Source organism: Aulonocara stuartgranti (assembly GCF_965226115.1).
Source record: "Aulonocara stuartgranti genome assembly, chromosome: 11".
NCBI classification, from domain to species: domain Eukaryota; kingdom Metazoa; phylum Chordata; class Actinopteri; order Cichliformes; family Cichlidae; genus Aulonocara; species Aulonocara stuartgranti.
In genome coordinates, this window is record NC_138947.1 from 5,233,876 (window position 1) to 5,253,666 (window position 19,791).

The window sequence follows — 19,791 nt, forward strand, 5'->3', positions numbered from 1 at the left end:
GCATAAATCATTTAGATTGATTCTCAAATTGTAAAGGAACTCTAAGTTTAGTTGTGACTGAGATGGAGATTTCCACGTGTAGCCTGTGGGTTAAAGTTAACAGAGCGATTTTTTTTTGTTTTAATTGTGACTTTAAAATGACTGTTGTTGGTTTTTGGATCAAGATTATAATTGTGATTCAGTTTTTGGAAAGTCTGGTTGTTAACGGCAGTTAAGGTCACAGTCTGAGTATAAAGGAAAGTTTCTCAAAAAGTGACTGTGTGTTTATCTTTGTGTATTAATCTGTATAATCTCATTACAAGAAACAGGTACAAACAAGGAGAAAGGCTGTAAGGATCAGGTTTGACATCACCGAAAGTAATGCTATACTGAGTTTCCGCACAATTAATTAATGCCAAAGCAAAGTCCTCTACAGTGTGTGTGTGTGAGTATTTGTGTGTGTGCCCATGTTGCAACATACCTAGTGCATTGGCACGTGGGCTCTCACGGAGGACACACGTCCCCAGGTACCCCTCCAGCTGGGAGGGTTGACGCATGCCTGAATAGTCAAATAGCGAGGCACACACACACACACACACACACACACACACACACACACACACACACACACACACACACACACACACACACATTGCAGAGTTGTGAGGAAAGAAAGACAGGGTTAAGGCTTTCTACAATTTGTCTCTCCCACTCCAGCTAAGCAGAAATATGACATTTAAAACATCAGCATTTAAAACTGAGGCCGGACTGGCAGCTGCAGCGCTTCCACTTTTAAGGAACATAAAACCAAAAAGAAAACAACTGTGACAGAAAATGTGTAGGTGTATGCAAGAGAGTACTAAAGTACAGCAGGTCTCGAGTAAATAAAGTTCCCAGTGTATGTTGCTACTTTAACTGATGGAGGGGGGAAAAAAAAACATCAGATAAGATATGATCACAACACACTATTTGCATGGAAGGCTGTGAAAACATTTTGATATAATATCTGTGTCTATCATCACTGCGAGCAGCAGCAGCAGCACACTGGTAAAGAAAAAAGATAATGTTCAACAGATTGGTAAAGCTAATATCTCAGCATTAAACCAGCTCACAACAGAGCGCTGTTCTGCTGAATCAAAAGACATAAAAATATATCGGCGTGCTATCTGCAGCTTGGGTGCTACTGCTATTATATAACCTCATTTCCTGGCAGGTCAAAGGGGATTTTTCTGCGATTATATAAAGCACGTGTTGGTAGAAGTTTGATAAGAAAATCTAATTGAATTTTAGACTAGGCCGGCTGAAGTCATACTTGCCTTTTGTTCACTCACACACACACAAACAAAAAACAAAACATCTTGGGTCACTTTGGCTCTTGCATTAGTGTTAGTTAAAGCAATAATGGATGAAGCAAAGTTAACACTGTGTGTAACTGTAACACTGCCTGCAGTGAGCTTAAATTATTAGACAACAAAATAAAAATGTATTTCTGCTTCATGCAACAGCAGGAAGACAAAGAGACGGTTGGTTAGGGAACATATTGCAATGGTGACTGGTGTGTGTGTGTGTGTGTGTGTGTGTGTGTGTGAGAGAGAGAATGTGTGTGCAAAGAGACAAAAGTGTGAGCGCCATACTTTGCGCCCCTCCGTTTTGCTTACCCATCATATCTTTTGTCTTCTTGAAATGTTTATACCAGCGCCCAAATTCCTGACACTTCGCCGCCGACACATTTGCATAGTAAGTGCTGTTCACAATGGAGGAAATCATACTCTGAAAGAGAGAGATTGATTGAGGGAGAGGGAGAGAAAACGAGAGAGAGACTTTAGATTCTCATTGTGGAAAATGCAGACATAATAGTAAAGCTTGTGAAACATGCAGTAACACTGTAGCTTGTCAAAACAAATAAAATATAGGGATCGAGTAAAACCCAGTACCAGGGGAAAAAAGCTAACTGAAAAGTATCAGACATGCAGAAATCTGAGATTGTTTTCTTCTACAGGTAAAACAAATTAAACCAAAGAAGGGGATTTATCTCTTATTAATTAATCAATTACTTTTATTTTTTTTATCAAATGCCGATGAGTTTGTCTGAACTTTTTGGGTCACTTATAAGGTCACCTGAGCTCTACATCTGCTCACTCCATGAGCATGCAGTGGAAAAGATATTTACCTTTGAAAGGAAAAGAAGATAGCTGCTTATTGAATATCAGCACCTGGGGAGCTCGGCGATGTAAACAGATAAACCTCTTTTATTTTGCGGCTCTTTATTTATACAATCTGTTAAAGACAACGACTTCGAGCAGATTGGGGGCCGCACCGAGCATGTCGTTCTCCGATGCGTACGTGCTCCCATCTCCCCCCTATACAGTCGCCTCTTTGCCCTCTCAACATTTACTTCAACCGCTCTCCTTCGCCTGGGAAAAACAAAGAGCTGTTTTTTTTCCTCTTTCCCATCCAGTTTCATTAAAATGAATGTTTTAACACCTTGCCGGCCTCCGGGTGAATAGCGAGGTTGGCACAGGAGAAATTGTTTTTGATTGTTATAAATATTCAAAAGAACCAAACCATCTGTTTTCAAATTATAGGTATGCCATCTTTATCATTTTCTATAATATATGCGCTTGGAGGATGGTGGGGGGAACCTTCTGGCAGAGTAGCATGGCAGTGTGAGCAGAAATGAACAGCCACAGGATGATTCTGGTTCTCTGGCTCCAGCTTTTCACCACAAAAGGAGGTTAAAGGGTGACAGCTGTGCCATCAAAAAGGTCGATCAAACTCTGAACTCCTGACCTCCGGATTAAAGCCGTACGCCGCACCTTATACAGCAGCGCTGCAGCTAAGTGTGACGCACCGAAAACTTTAGACATGGTAGGAACGAGCCACCCAAAAGAAACAAGACAGACACAGGTTCCTTTTGTTAAAAAAAAAAAAAAGCAGCAGGTAAGGCACAATTTTAACCAGCTTCCTCCTAAAAGATTTACATGAGGAATATTTTCCATTCCTCTGTTTGAGACAGAGAATACCACACAGGAGACGTTATAAAAGCTAGAGCTCTGTGCTAGCCAAGTCTTGGTTCAGTAATATTAAAACCCAGCCGAGGTTGGAAAAGAAGCAATTACATGTTTAGGAAGACATCGAATTTTGTGTCATGGAAATGACAAAAGACACCAACTATCACACACACAATTACTACTATACCTGCTTGTACCAGGTGGAGTCAAGTTCAACATTCAGCTGCTTATTATTATTAATATTTCTTTCTTTCTTTTTCTTTAAAGGCAAATTCAGGCAGCTGAGGCGAGTCACATTCGTGCAGCTGGGTGAGAACTTGTGCCAACCATGCTGCGGTGCATGATGAAAAACAGGAGGGTGAAAAGGTCTGCATTTGGACTTGTACGCTACAACAAAGCAGTCTTTTATCAATATATTGAAAAGCCTTCATTCAACGGAAGCGCTGACGGAGTTCAGGTTCGGTTTAATGGGTCACACTTTTATGCATGAACTGACTCATTTTTATACAATACTGGTATTAGGAAATAGTAGCTGCAAGTTCAAAATTCTCTGGTCCTACATTGACAGTCTCTCTCCAACTCCACGTCCCCACCCAAAGATCCATCTGCAAACCACGTATTTAAAACGTAAGAAGAATTCGCCTTTAAGTCAGGGGGATAATGAACTCCTCTCCTCCAGCCTGGCATCTTTTATTTACAGTATATCTGGGCTTAGGCGGCTCCAGGCAACAAACAGGAGGCCTGCAAAAGACGGTGTGCTTTTTTCTCCCTCACTTCCCGTCTTTCTCCCCTATCTCTCTCGCTCCCTCTTTCTCCGCCATCTTTGACACAGATGTTCTAATAAACGCTCCTCATTAATCAGCCCTCTCCCTCAATACATCACTCTACCTCTCACAGGGGGCCCTGTGTGTATGTGAGAACGAAACAACACACACACACCTATTCTCTCCCTCTCCCCACCGCTCTGTCACACACACATGCATACGCACTAAGTGAAATCAAGCAGATAACCAGAGCCTCTGCTGCCACTGCGGTGCCAGCGGGAGGGCTGTGCTAGGGCTTGTCAACAGGTAGCATGACTGCGTTTGTGTGTGTGTGAGAGTTTGCGGGTGTGTCTCTGTGCATGAGCATGTGTGTGGACCCTTTAAGTGATAGCCATCTGCAGCACAGAGAGCTTATCAGCAAGACCAGGAAGTGGCACTGGGCTACTATCGGTCCCCAACATCTATTCCACTCCCCAACATGGGAGACAGGAAGAGCGAGGAAAGAGTGTGTGTGTGTGTGTGTGTGTGTGTGTGTGTGTGTGTGTGTGTGTGTGTGTGTGTGTGTAAGAAAATAGCAGTGCAGCAGGCAGGTACTGTAGGCACCCAGCTGCTAGTGTTAGAGTGTGGTATATACACACTGGCAAACACACACACACACACACATACAGAGTACAACCCCTGCAGACAAACACACATGGTGCTGTTACACAAACTCACACAAGCACATACACAATTAAACACCAACACGCATTCCAACTTAGCCTGATGTCTTGAATCAGCTGGGGAAAAAAGCGCATCCCATTTGCAACACTGCGCCTCGTCTCTCGCCAACATCTAACAGAGCTCAATTATGGCACATATCCACCTCAACTGGGATGACCCCTCCCCTTCCTTCATTCTAACACACACACACGCACTGGCAGCCAGGTTATGCCTGTGGCAGCCGAGGTGGTGAAGGCCTGCAAAAGATGGCATTTTGATGACTATTTGCTGCTACACAACGCAGCAGCTGGTGCATCAGGGGCCGCCCAGCGAGAGTGAACAGGGGGTGGGCAAGAAGAGGTAGTGGTGGCAATGGGAAAGAGTGGGGTGAGGTGGTGGCGATGGTGGGGGGCGTGGGGGGGAAATCTCATTTGTTGCCATAGTTTCTGAGAATATGGGCAAGGGGGATGCTAAGCTTGGTAGCAACCTCAGAAAACAAAATCAGCCTGATTGAGGGAGAAGTTGTATTTTGCAGATGCCTCTCCCAGCTATGAACTGTGAATCCTGAAGCGTGCTTCGTATTTCGCACGGGTCAGAAACAGTTCCTGTAGCAGAATGACAACAGGCATTAGTGAACACTGCATTCTCTTGAGTTTCCTCGAGCCATTTGTAGGCCGAACACACAAAGCATGACTCTCCGCTACAAAAGAATGAAACTAAATGTTTGACAAGGCCCCGGACAAAAGAAGCATTTCACAAAATAACGCCCCACCGCCCTCCCCTCGCTGCTCTGCTCCCCCTCCTCCTCTACCCCCCACCCCTGTCTCTCTTCAGAGCCCTGTTCAGAGGTGGGCTAATTCTCTTTCACTCACTCGCTGCGATTCTCTCATCTGTTAACCTCTCTTTTCGGTCTGGGATTACGCAGAAGAATATCAAGGAAACACTAATCCTAAAAAGGTGCCAATCTTCTGCTCCCTCCTGCAACGCCCCTTTCTCCTCCCACTCATTTCTCTCTCCTTTTTTTTTCTGTCAACTCAGAAATCTCAGCGGGTGGGCCAAATGCTTCCTGGCTTCTCACCTTCTCATGAGACTGCACACAGGCGGTGACATCACCGCTCGCAAGGCAGGGAGTCCGTGTATCGAAGCAACGTGCGGATGACCACGGTCGTAAACCAATCGGGTTTAGGAGGAGCAAACTGCCGCTCCATGGGTGTAACTGGCCACATGCAACCCCACAGAGTAACAGATGTCAAACACCATCGTGGCAGCCATGTTTCAGTGAGGCAGATAGAGATACATGCGAGGAGATCATCAGATTATCAAGCAGCAACACGGCAAAGCTGCCAAGTTACACGAAAACTTAAAAACTGGATTATTCTTTTTAAGCTCGCTGCCTTACATTTTGACTGTAGCTGCCATAAATCTACAAAGGACGCTGCCATTTAAATGTTGCCGCTGAAATCCAGACTGGCTTGTAAAATACATAAGATATTCACAAAGAAAAAAAGATCAGATAATTTCAGGTCTGCAGCTCGTCCTCTCTGCAAACCAAAAACAATCTTCAGTTTAATTTGAGACTGGTGTGTATGTCAATATAGCAAAAATGTGTCTGAGCAGGAGTGTGTGTGCTTGTGTGGTAAATCCTCTGAGCTAGCGTGTGCTCTCTTCTGAGCCGTCTTCACATATGGACCGTAAACAGGGTGATTACCAGACCGGGCTGGGCTCCGCCTGAACGCCACCCAGGGACTCTTTACATCATCAGCGCACTGCTCATGCCCGGCTAAACAGACACACACACACGCACGAACACACACCGAGAGCAGCAGCTCACTCGCACGCGTTCGCACACAACGCAAATGAGGGTCTCCAGGTGACCATACGGTGGCCTAGGAGGAGAGCTGGCTTCATACTGAAGGCACCTACGCACACGCTCCGATGTGAATACACACACGCATGCAAAACGCAAATAGCAATTTCGCATATGCGCTCTGCACATTGATATACAAGCAAATACACACAGGTGCACACATATCTCCTTGTGCTGTAACTCCCTCACACACGCACATTATTGGCCCCTGTGAGAGATATACTGCCATTTCATTCCATTCACTCCAGAGCTGCCTCTGTGATATACTGACTACACCGCCTGTTAATACAATATCTGCACTAGTGCTTTCTATCCAACCTCCCAGCCGACAAAAAAAAAAAAAAAAAGAGGAAAAGAAAGACACAGAATATAAAACCTAAACATACCTCCAGCCTGAAATGTTGAGAGTGAATCAAATGAGAAAAGAACAAAAAGCATCCAGATCGTTCTGGGCCCGGGCCAGTATTTATCTCACAATAACCATACGTTCAACAACACCTCTGCTTTTTGGCTGCTGGTACATACGAGCCTGTGTGTGTGTGTGTGTGTCGTGGGTGGTAAAAGAAACAAACAAAAAAAAAATCAAGAGGCAAACAAATAACAATAGCCATTGATTTGGATTCTATGCTGATTCTCTTTCCCATGTGATCAAACTCACGGCATTTGATAAGTTAAAGATAAAACACGGAGGTGATGGACACAGTGGTGTTTGTTTAGTTGTGCGGTATGATAGAAGGGTGTAGGGTTGGGCTTTTTGTTTTGTTTTTTGTCTTTTTTGTTGGAATAAGCAGTTTGGTCTTCAGCACCTGTGATAAAGGACATTCTTTAGCCAGAGAGCTCTGATTCATGTCTTTGAGTAACTCCTTGAGGGCGTTTCTTACTGTAGAGTGGCTCCATTGCTCGGGCGGCAGGTCCTCCAGCTTAGGACAACTGTGAAGAGAGAGGAGACACACAGGGATTTGGGGTGGAGGGTGACAGGGAGGATAAGGATGGGGAGAAGAAGAAAGGAATGAGTGTGAGGAAAGGACAGACAGGGATAGAAAGGAGAAGGGGGGAAAGAGTAGAGCATGAAAACAAATTCAGATGGAACGGAGACTGAGACAGGAAGGCAGCAGCTTTGATGGGATCTTCAATGAAATGCTAAAATTCACAATCTTGCAACTGAGTATAGACATTACACATGTGTATTACACATTGAACTATAGAGGTATTTTTGTGCAACTTCAATCCAACATCATAGACCTTAAAAATCTCGCTGCATCTTAAATCACATATTTTCACATTTACATTTGATATTTCAAGTGTAACAGTCAAAAAGCTGGGTGTGAAACACTGTCCACATCTTACTCTTAGAGGTTGCCAGACGGAGGGAAAACCAAACAATCTGCAGCTTTTGGAAAGGGTCAGCAGGTGTCGTGATGTTAATACTGGCTAGCTAAGAGTAGAAGCTTTTTTCCTACTTTTTTCCACACACTGAACGTGTTGGCATTGTTTTGTGTGAAATTTTCATTCGAAGAAATTACTATTGTGTACTAATACAAAACGCAGACAACTGTAGTGAAATGTTGTAAATGACATATCTAGTGAGTATACAATTCTACCCCACTGAAAATGATAAGTGCACAGTATCCAGCGTGTACAACATAAAAGCATAAGAAAAATTTAAGAGTCGAGATAGGTGTTTTCTTCAGTCTACTCCTAAAACTGCCTAATATTTGTAAAAGCTGTGGACATTATCACCTGCAGCGAGTGGATATTTTATTGTAGCATAATTTCAATACTTTTGCTATTCGATTTAGCCTACACATGTCAGAAAACATAACAAAATGTCTTGAAATCGCATGTTAAAATTGTTATGTTCTATTTTCTAAAAACAAGAGAAACGCACCAAATCCTCAGCCACGAGACGCTTGAACCTTTTTCGATTATCATCATTACTCCTGATTAATTTTCTGTCAGTCAACTCGACTGATCATTTCCCCACTAATCAAGTGCTGAGCTGAAAATTCTGGAAGCAAATCACTTTCCCTAAAAACAAAGGTGTCAAACACAGTTTGCAGCATTTCGCCTGACCCTGGTTGAGGAACATATACATGCATACGTGGATAAATTGGCTGGTTTGCATCAAATAGGCAGAGCAGCAAAGACAGAGAGGAAACCAGAGAGAAAGCGAGCTGAATGCACACGGGTCCCTGCTCGTTTTTCCTGCTGCAAGCGCCCCTCCAAGACAGACAGATTTCATTTGGCGCATCAAGCAGATGCATCTGGAGATTGCTCTGTCTCTCTCTCTCTCTCTCTCTGTATCTGCCTGCCTCGATCTCTCTCCCTCTTTCATATTCTCTCTCTCTCTCTTTTTCTCTCTCTCCTGATTGTTCTGATTAGTTAATTACTTTATACAACACATCTGCTGGATTGATGCATGAATTATACATCAGCTGCATGTGGCGACTATTATTTCGTGTTACTTCTACCTTCCTGGCTTGTTGTGCTCGGCGAAACAATTTAAGGTGTTACTGGCGAGATTTCTGCTGCAGTCGGGGCGGGGGGGCTTTAAGAGTTTGGCGGCGTGGGTAAGAAAAAGGGGAAAAACAAATACAAACCAATAACAATATTGACAATTGCGTATATACGGCGTAATCAAAATGAAGCTGTATATCAAACAGACTGTCTTTGCTGTTCGCCTGTGCTGCAATCGCGAGCTGCAGAGACATCGACTGAATTCTGGGTTTTGAAAACGTAAAATATATTTACGTGGTGGGTGGAAGCAGAGAATAACTCAACTGGGCTCCCGTGACTTTGTGTGTGTTTCGCATTACACTTACCGCTGAATTACTTCACGTTAAACCTGGCTAGAGACGTGAATAAGAGAGCGATGAGGGCGCATGAGATGCTGTGTGTGTGTGTGCCTGTCCATAAATCTGTCAGCCGGTGTGTTGGAAATGTTATGAGCGAGGAGAACAGAAAAGGGATGCACACCACATCTGCTACTAAGAAAACATACACATGCACACTCTAACACACAAACAATGGATTTTCCAGAACACCTTAAACTGCTCCAGCAGCTAGAAAGCCTCTGGGGAGACGGAAGTGAACAAGAGGAGGGAGAGTGGGAGAGAGAGACAGGCAGAGAGAGAGAGAGCGAGGGGGGCAGCGGAGAAAGACAGCTATCCATGCATTCAGGGGCTAGCAAGCCGGAAATAAACACAACCTTCTGTAGTCTGGCTGGTGGACGTGTTCACATCAGTCGCCGTGCCTGTGTGTGTGTGCGTGTGTGTGAGTGCTTCATTGGTGGAGGTGGGTGGTGATGGTGTTGGTGGCGGGGGAAACAGAAGGAGAGGGAAGAGAAAAGGAAGAGGCAGAGCGAGGTAGAAAAAGAGTAGAAACAGCTCTCCAGAGGGTTGCAGAACACTGGGTTAGCGTGCAGCTGGCACAAGCCTCCACACCAGAGCCAGTCGGCTGTTTGTGTGCGCGCGCATGTGTGTGTGTGTCCATGAGTGCATATGAGCCTGTTTGTGTCCATGTCTATAAATGCTTGTATGCTCTTGCCGTGTGTATAAATATGACAAAGCCTCACACCTACAGAGAATAATTTAGCATACAATATGGTGAGCAATGACAGGAGAAAGCTAGCAGTATTCAGTATAGTAAAGGTTTCATCTTCATCATTCACAATGTAGACTCAAAAGAAATATATTTTGCCTAAAATATCCGCGGCAGCCAGGTTTATTTATGGAACTATTTCAGGTGAGTCATTTTTAGCCACGCAGTCACCGACCACATTCGTTTATTTGGTTTTTTTGGAGCTGAAGCAGAGCTTGGTTTAAAAACGGTTATTTACTTATCATATTTCACGTTTCCACTGCAACATGTTAAAAATCACTCAGCGGTTAATTTCATAGAATCACTTCTCAGCTATGGATAAGCTAGATTGTTACCAAGAGTTCGAATTCTCCGGAATCTGTGTTCTGATCAATTAATCAGTGGTTTTTTTTGGTTTATGAATGGGTTTTTCCCACTTCCTGGAAACGGCCAGTCTGAGTAATAATGTTTTTCTCGGTATTAAACACGTAAACTGGCACATGCTATATGTGTTATTGCTAGAAGCAGAGATTGAGAGGTTGAGATTGAGATTACACAGTTCATTAAAAAAAGGTCTAATTTATGTATTTTAAATTTGGCCTGCTGTGGTATTTATCTAACAGATTTTGGTGTGAACTGTCCAGTTTGGGAGATGTCAGCTGATGTCCCGTTTGAATCATGGTCAATTCACACAACAGCAAAGAAGCTAGTAGTAGCAGAGCTTTTAAGGTAAAAACAAAGCTTTTTAAAAGCCTTAATTTAGGACAAAGTCAAGAAAAAAGTAATTGAAAGAAACTGCTGATTTTAAGTCTTGAAAATCACGCTTATTTACAAAAATGCTTCAAAATAACCACCCAAGTGAGTGCCCGCATGTGTTTCAAGATGGCTGCCAAGTTGCTTACTTGAAGGACTTGTGACACATTTGAAAAGTTGACCATCTCTCTTTCCAGAAAACCCCCCCAAACACTTTTAACTTCAGCCGTTCACTGTGTCACTCTCTAAAAGGGACACAAAAGGCTTATGCTAGTGACAAAAACACCACCAGCACATGTAATAAACAGTGTGATAAACACTGACGGTATCTCCTTTGCCTGAGTTGTACTGTTTGCTAGCTGCACCAATCTTTTGCGTGGCGGATGTAGACAGCAAAAAGAAAATAGTTCCTACACGAAACTACTCACAGCTAGGTTGGTGGACTGTTTTGAGCAACCAGGTTATGATTTCCAGAAATACATATTGCTGCTGAGTTTTGTTTAATTATGTATTGTCTTGGCATTTTTGCACCACAAGATATGTGTCATTTATTTCCATTATACCAATGAGAAGGCAGACATTTCTACAACCAATATATCTTCAAAACGCTGAAACTCACATCGAAATTATCTAGATGGATAAACAGCGCAACAGATCAGAGGGGGGAAAATGCTAATGTGATCATGACTAACTGTTCTCTTCAAACACAGTTTTGTGGTTAGCACTCAGGTAAGAATATGTATGAACATGTGCACACATTCTGGGCTGGTGCAACTGTAAATATTCCAGTGCACATGTGCCCAAACTTGTGGATTGGTTGCTTACCTGTGCAGCTGGATCTTAAGTGTGACCACGTGGTAGACGTCCTGCAGCATGTCTGCCACTGTGGCGTCTGGTGCGTCTGTCACATATGACAGTGGGACGGGGTTCCACTTCCCCACCTGAATCATACCTGGATGATGCAAAACACATGCAGGCACACATAAATATGGACAAAATGTGGAAACGCATGAAAAAAAATCACAGATTTGGAAACAAAAGCACAACAATGGACACAGAAGCAAATAAATCAGCACAAAGCTCGCTTTCACTGTTCATTTCAAAGCCGTAAACATGTACGGTAGGAACGAAGCCACGCATAGATACCCCCAGGAGCATTCCGGTGCCATAAATGCTCTTTATTTCCTTAATTTTCACTGAAATCGCAACAACCACGCAGGAATTTTTCCTGAGAGTGCTTTTAAAACAGTGGCAGCCCGCACAGCAGAAAGAGAGATGGAAGACTGCTCATGAGAAAGGTGGCCTAGGATGTGTATGTATGTGCAGCGTGATGGACAGCCTATAATAAAAGAGCATGCATCGAGGCACCTTGAAACAGCCGCACTCAGCCTACGTGTGCTCAAGTGCAATTAGCAGACCCTTTCCTCCACCTGCCCCTCCCACCCACTGTCACCGAGGGTATATGTATATAAATATATACAATATGAGCACTCAAGTGAATGTGCATGTAAACATTTTACTGTGCAGCTAGCCTCTGTGAGAGTGCGAGGATACCTCTGTGTGGGAATATGCAGCGTATGACCCCTGGGAGACTTTCTGGGATCAGTGTCAGGTTGTGTTACTGTGGCTTCAGATCTGCTGGCGGTAAGCTATTATGGTCACAGAGTGTATGTGTGTCTGTAGGTTTGAGTGAGTGTGTGTGTGCACAAGCACCAGCATGTCTGAAAATGCTGTAGAAAAGACGCTGATAAGCATAAAAGAAGAGCGTCAGATCAGAGAAGAAAGAGATGACAATGATGAGAGTGGGTGAGGGGGTTACCTTTGGCCTGGGCTGCTGAGCTGTGGGAGTAGCCCAGTGACAGCAGGGCCATCTCGATGAGCTGGTTGAAGAGCATGTCCTTGCGCACCAGGACAAATTCAGCGTGCTCCTCCTTGCTGTCAAAATCCATGGGATTCTCGTAGTGCTCGACCACACAGAACACAGGCAGCATGTTGCCTGCAGACAAAGAGACACAAGCCATTTCTTCACATCCAAAACTCTGACCTTCAGTCCTCTGTTTGCAGAGGAATGGGATTAAAATTTAGTGCAGATGATTAAGTTACACTGAGGTTGGCTGTCGAGGGATTAGAAGTGAACATCCAGGTTTAAGCTCTGAACACAAGTTTGGACCACAAAGGCATATTTCATCTTTTATAGGGCAATTTCCTTCAACACCTTCACCTCTTTGTCCCATTGCCAAACTCTATGATCAGCTTGAGGGATCAAATATTACTTGGGTGCATAATTTTAGACACAGAATTTGCTTCGTCTTTTAAGAAATTGCCCTCTTTTTTCTTTCTTTTTTTTCCATTTCCATCATCTCCCCCCTGATGCTTTTTGCTCCAAATTCCCATTTTAAGATTAATTTTAAATGTTGTAGCATTCCTTCATGTTGCCTAAAGCTTTAAGATGATGACATAATATTGCAGAGGTGTTGCACTATGGCCTGCACTGATTGGTATTGCTTGTGACAAACAAAAATATACTGTATATTAGACAGAATGATAACCTTAACCGCGTGTGAACAAACATGCCGCAAAAAACAGAAAGTCTCGTCTCTCTTTTTGGCACAATACACAGTTTATTCACTGTCAAGGTGCTGGGATCACATTAGCCTTTTTCCCCTTGACTGCCAACCCAAAATCATCTTCCCATGATGCAGCGCTACAAATCCCGAGCCACCTCTGCGCCCTGAGGTTCACGAGTCTGTGTCAACAGTGGCTCTGCTGTTAGGTGGAATGAACAATCCTTGTCCAAAGACTGTCAAATGTTCAAGGGACCAACTGTGCAAATATCATCCAATATGCCATTTTGGCTAAAATAACAGGCGTGAAATTTAGACTTTGAGGGCACAGGGGCGGCTTGGCCTTTTGAAGTTTTAGTCTGAATAAAAACAGAAAGTCAAAATTATGTCAAAGTACTGACTGGAGGTAATCTTTTGCTTACTGTACTTTGTAAATGTTGCCCTGTTTCCCCACTTTTTCAGTAGGTCTCTGCTCTACCTGCTGCCACCTGGGAACGTTTCTTTACATACGCTGTAAGTGCAGATAGAAATGATAAACATTGCCATATTTTCTAATCCCAAGCATTCCAGAAGATGCACACAGCTCTGGCAAAACAATCAATAAGCCAACAGATGCAAAAGAATGTGCTGAAAGAGCTGCTTTTCTCCTCCCCTGATTTTAATAGATAAAGATCTAACAATAAAGACTGCTGTGCAGGTTCATTTGGGGGATCAATACTGGCTTTGTTTCCAGGGAGCCCAGAGAGGGCTGCGGTAAATAGTGTTTCGGGCTCGGACACAATGCCCACTGTGGGCCCTCTGCGAAGCCTCCGTGGCTGACCAGCCGCCTCTCTCGGCTGCTTCGCTCTTTTCTAAAATTTGACAAAAAAAAAAGGATGAGAGGAAAAAGAAGAGGAGGGGAGGGCAAAGAGGATGCTTGGAGGAGCAAACGTTGTAGGAGGCCAAGAGAAGCAGAGATGATGAAGGTGAGAAATTAGGCTCTCTCAGCTGGTGTGCAACACGTAGATAAAAAGCAGCGAATAAGAGAAATGGCCCATCCGAGGACACTCTCGCAGCTACATTCCAAGACTTCCTTAGTCCCTGTTGGCCAAAGAAAACCAAACCAGCCAAACAAACAAACATTTGAGCCCTCGCAGCCAAGTGCTATTACAACTCCAAACCTGCAGGATTTCAAACTCGAAAAAAAAGAAAGAAACATAATCATAAAATGAAGGTTCACATATTGGATGGCTTTGCCTGGCGTGTTTTTCACAAGATGACACTGGTTATATTAAAAAGCTATGTCATAATCTCAAAGTAAAGGCTCCCTTTAAGCAGCAATGGCTCTTAAAGGACTGAAACTTTCCCTTAATAAACAAATGTCAGAGCAGGAGTGCCGGGGTTGGAGAGAGCAGCAGTGACACAGCGCTATGCAGCACGGCACAGGAATAATTCTCACAGTGCTTTTCTATTAGCTATTGTCTGGGCAAATAAGTGGGAGTGTGTGTGTGTGTGTGTGTGTGTGTGTGTGTGTGTGTGTGTGTGTGTGTGTGTGTGTGTGTGTGTGTACTGAGATGACTAAAGAAGCATTGTAAAAAGGTTTAAGAGTTTTGGAGAGCATGCAGGGGTGGTGGTGGGTGGAAGGTGCTGTGTGTGTGTGTGGGAGGGGGCCTATTTAAACTGCATTTAAATTACTTTCCTCTTTTTACATTGGTTATGTTTCCTCTCAGTCATTACAAATACACGCAGAGCTGCGTATACTTTATTTGTATTGCATGCGGCTGATACAGGCTGGCACTGCGGCTAACATTTAACACCTTCAAGATTATCTTGTTGTGTATAAAGGACAACTATAAAAGATGTCAAAAAATAAGGCCTGAAAGTAAATGGTTATTTTGAATTTAAAATAATTTTGTCTGTAAAATAACAAAAAGTTTTTTTCTTAAAAGAAAAAAGCAGTGAAAACATTTTCCGATCATTTGTTTTTCCTACCAACACTTAACCCCCCTAAAATATTCAGTTTTCTGTCATATAAAAGAAATAAAAGCAGAAACTATTCTAATTTTAGACGCACATATTTGGGATATGTGCTTGATCACTTGATTTGCGATTAATTTTCACCTGTGTGATTAACGCACAAAGCGCCACACAATTTCCCAGGACCCAGAGGGAAGTCTTCAAATTGATTATTTTTGCCAATAAACACTCCAAAAAACAAAAAAGAATACAATTATATGTTTACAATTATTCTCAATAAATTCCTTTTGATCCGTTTCGGTCTTTCTTACCTTTCTTATGGCAGGTCTTCAGCAGGTGGCTGGTGGGTTTGTACGGGACCCCTCCGAGTTTGGTCCCGGTGCTTCCCAGCCTGGCCCGTCCCAGGGGGCTGCCGTTCTGCTCCAGCCGGGGCAGCTTGGCCGGCGGGGCCTTGGCGTCTGCCATGCTGTTGACCAGCTCTGAGTTCTCCTTGCCCAAACACGTCTCGCTGAGATGTTCCATCATTCTCAGCACCTCAGCTCACTATCACCTGGGGGAGGCAGAAACAGCATGTAATCAGCTGCCAGGGGAGATATGTGTGTGGCATAAAAGAAGCAGGAGAATGAAGAGTTGCCATGTGATACAAAAGGGGCAATGAACGCAAAATCTTTTGTGTTGATATCACTGACATGTGAAGATGTGAAGGGACATTTTTATAGAGCAAAAAAAAGTCCTTTAAGTAATTGAGACCTCTGAAAACGGACCCATTACGGCAGTAACTGTCAATTCGCCTCGGTTATGATGACTCGGGCCGCGGTGATGTCATCTTGCTGCTGTAATGTTCCCATTTTTTAACGCATGTATTATGTATGGGTGTCCCGCTAGAAATTCCCATGCGAGCGGAGGCAAACAGGCCGAGGTTTTAGAGCAAATACATTAATTTGCTGGGAGATTCCACTTCAATAAATACAGTACAGTTCAAGGAACAAGGTTGTGCTGCGGAGCACGCACGGAAGGGGAAACTAACGTAATTCAGTTTGTGAGTCACTTTGTGTGGCTTACCATTCGTGACGCAGCTTGGAGAAAAAAAGAAAGAAGGCAAAAGGCCGCACCGTCATTTTGTTGTGACAGACAAACAAAATCAGTTACAAGCTTTTACAGGTGTGAACTTTATTTTTAGATTCTGCAAGTGCAGCGAAACACCCGTGGCGAGCAATGAGTTTACAACTTTAGGATGTGGGGGGGAGAAAGCAGCTTGAGGAAACTCCAAAACAGGCAGTAGCTGACTCATGAGGGTAGTCATCTAAAGTGGGAAAGAAAAGGGAGGAAGAGACAAAAAGGAAAGATGGAGGATGGCTGCTTTACCCACAGGTGTGCTTACACACACAAACACACACACAGCTTCCTACATCATTTGAAGTGCTCGGGCAAACTTTGAAAATCTGATCAATAATAATAGTAATATGAATAATATTAGGTCACAACAGAAAAATAATTATTCGTGGTGGTTAGTGGGTGCCGGTGGACTGAACTGGAATGCTGTTGTCAAAGAGTGAAAAGGGCAAAATCATCCACCCCCACTCAAAAGATCATGAACTCCTCGATTCATAACATCCAATGAAGCAACTAATTCCCCACAGAGAGGGAGCCAAAGGAATCCAGACCCGGATACAGTCTGGATCCAGGTCAGGATTTTTATATGACCTTAAAACACAAAAACTCTTTGAAGTTTTTACCACTTATTATTATTCAATTTTTTTTAAATCCAATAAAAAAATTGTAATATTATAAATAAAGCTACCCAACAATATAGAAAATGATTAAATTAGTCTTTTGATGCAAAATAAAGTGCTATGTACACTATTGAATCAGCAAATATGATAAGATGATGTATATTTTTCTGCATCATCAATATTTTAACTGTAAGTACCTAAAAGTACTGCTAAAGTTTTAGTACTTGTAGACTTTGACTTAAATAAAGAGTTTAACCACTTTGTAAAAGAGTTTCTTAATACAAAACAAGTCACAATCAATTCATCAAACACTGCTTTCTACAAGGCCCCCCTTGCTTTGTTCTGGGCCACCCCATTTACAAAAATCCTGGACGCCCCTGCTCAAAGGGGGGTGGGAGTTAAGAGAGGAGAAGTTGAGTTTAAAAAAAAAAAGAAAGAAAGAAAAGAAATAGAAAAGAAAAAAACTTCAAACCAACCTGAACCGCAGCACTTCAGCACTGGAGAGCATATAACACCGGCTGGAAAACGCTTCTTCTTCAAGTTTGGCCAGGGTAGAAAAGATAGAAGAAGAAAAAGGAAAAAAGAAAGAAACCCCCCCTCCCCAAAAACAACTCCCGGTTCCTCTCTTGTTATTTCTCTACGTGTGCATGACAGCGAGGGGTTCCCAAAATCAGTGTTTAAAAAGATGCTTTCTCCTGCTCTTCTTGGCGGAGGACTGGCAGGCGGTGCGAAAAAACAACAACAACCCGGGTCTGTGCAAGGGAGGACGAGGTCGAGATGGACCGTGATAGGCGAACATTGGTAAGCGGTTGTGCGTGTGCGGCAGGAGCGGAGAGAGACAGGAGTGTGCAGCCCTGACGTTACAGCCAATTCCGTCCAAGTGGAGGAAAAAGGACGGCAACGGAAAGCGTTAAAACCGGCGACATTTAGCAACGCTTACAAGTGAAGGCGACTTCGGCTTTAGTTCGCAGCACAACATCCAAAACGGCGAGCAGGCAGCCGCACAGTACGGCCAGCATGAACCACAAGCACCTCGGACACAGTTGTAACAACAACAACCGCCGCCGAGACCTAACAAACCCTCGCTGTGTGTGTTCACGGAGGGACTACGGGAAAAAATAGCTCAGCGTCGGCTTAGCTAGATTTGACTGCCGGCAGACTGAGAGAGAGCAAAAATACTAAGAAGCGACTGTGTGAGCTTGCCATGGAGGCGATGTGGAGACGATATGCGGACAGTCGAAACAGGTTCGCAAAATAAAACAAGGAGAGGGGGGTCAAAAAGTGCGGTTTACTTTCCGATGCCGAGGATGAATAAGGCTCGCTGTGGATGCATAAGAGAGCTGCCTTGATAGTAATAGTAGGAGGTGTCCTGTTGGCTGGGGATTGGCGTCCGGACGGAGCTCCTCTTTCTCTCTATCTCCCTCTCTGTCTCTCCCCCTCTCACTCCGTCTCTCCCTCTCTGTCCCCATTAAATTATTAGTTGTATTGACTCATCACTCCCCCCTCTCCTCTCCTCGCTGCTGGTGCTGCCGCTGCCTCTGCTTTCCTTCTCTCCTCCTCATTTCAAATGGCGTGGTAAGAGGGGGTAAAAAAATAGGGTAAAAAAATAGAAGAAAGGATGGGGATGTGTGTGTGTGGGAGAGAGAGCGCAGGAGATGGGGTGTAAAGTGTGTGAGAATAAGAGAAAATAAGAGGAATAATCCCCTCACACACCACCAGCACCAGCAGCCTTCCCTATTAAAATCAAAACAGATTATTCCTCCGCATCTCAGGCAGGAAAAGTCCTGGCGGAGACAAAGTGGAGAAAGTGGACCGGGAGCGAAACCACACACACATAAACACACATGCATTCACACACACTCACTAATACACACACAACGGGGAGGAACGGTGGTGCGATTTCCGGCTGTGCGCGCAGGAATTTTTAATCAGCTTGATTAGAGTGAGGCGGTCCTGCATTTATTACCGAGTAACACACAGATGCTCACACACACACGCGCGCGCGATACCTTAATTTATGATGTGTTTTATTTATTTATTTATTTCAGGACTTTACTTTGGGCCAAATGTATAGTTTTTGTTTGACAAATTAATCTACATCCAGATGAAGTCAGAATAGCAAAATAAGTAAGGTGTCTGGCCCTTTGAGACAAACTGAAAGCAAAACGTAAAAGTGAGAAAAAAATTTAACAAATGCTGTGTTTGCAAAAAACAAAACCCATTTATTTAAAACTCCAAAATAATCTCATAACTAGGAATAAAAATAAATTTTTGCAGAGTAGAAATATTGTTTGGAGTTTGATCCAAACCATACACCAAATATATTTAAGGCCACTTTAAATGACCTCAGGATGCAAATATGATGACTGACCATAACTGACCCTGCTTAAGTCTGAGCTTTAACATTAACCATTTTGCTTTGTCTCATACACATAAGTACCTATAATGTTCCTATTCCATGTGTGGATTACTGATCACAGTTGATTGTGCTGATGTTTATCTTGGCAGACACACATTTCCAAAAGATATTTTTAATCTCAAGAGTCATATTTTCCTAGTTAAATAAAGACTAAATAAAAATATAAAACTAAATACGCTACAAAGTAATATAAGAAATTACACATATAAGTCTAAAAAGCAGATAATAGCTTTATTTCAAATAAAAACTGACTACATATTAATATATTTATTTACATTTTCCACCCTTACAGCAATAATATACAATTTAGACTCATATTTTTGTATTAATATGTACGTTGGTTGTTTATCAACTTGAATATTAAGCTTTAGTGATTTCTCAGGGCTATTACTGACTTATTGCTTTGTAAATAGTACAAGTAATACAGTTTTTTTTTTAAAAGCAGTCTTCATTGCCACATCTCT

The 19,791-nt window shown here is 43.1% G+C and overlaps 1 protein-coding gene across 5 annotated transcripts in view; it reads right to left on the bottom strand.

Annotated features, from left to right (window-relative positions):
- Window positions 1–19,791, bottom strand: part of satb1b (SATB homeobox 1b) — a 104,523-nt gene that overhangs the window by 28,449 nt on the left and 56,283 nt on the right. For 3 of the 5 annotated variants that reach the window (XM_082550297.1, XM_082550295.1, XM_082550296.1), the window contains exons 2-7: window positions 15,487–15,725; window positions 12,475–12,651; window positions 11,481–11,607; window positions 7,130–7,253; window positions 1,638–1,749; window positions 461–538 (exon numbers count right to left, since the gene is read on the bottom strand). In XM_082550297.1, the coding sequence (XP_082406423.1) occupies window positions 461–538; window positions 1,638–1,749; window positions 7,130–7,253; window positions 11,481–11,607; window positions 12,475–12,651; window positions 15,487–15,700 (832 nt within the window). In that variant the 5' untranslated portion in view covers window positions 15,701–15,725. Of the gene's footprint in view, window positions 1–460; window positions 539–1,637; window positions 1,750–7,129; window positions 7,254–11,480; window positions 11,608–12,474; window positions 12,652–15,486; window positions 15,726–17,384; window positions 19,360–19,791 lie in introns of those variants that run through there. The other 2 variants (XM_082550298.1, XM_082550294.1) reach the window with 2 other exon arrangements.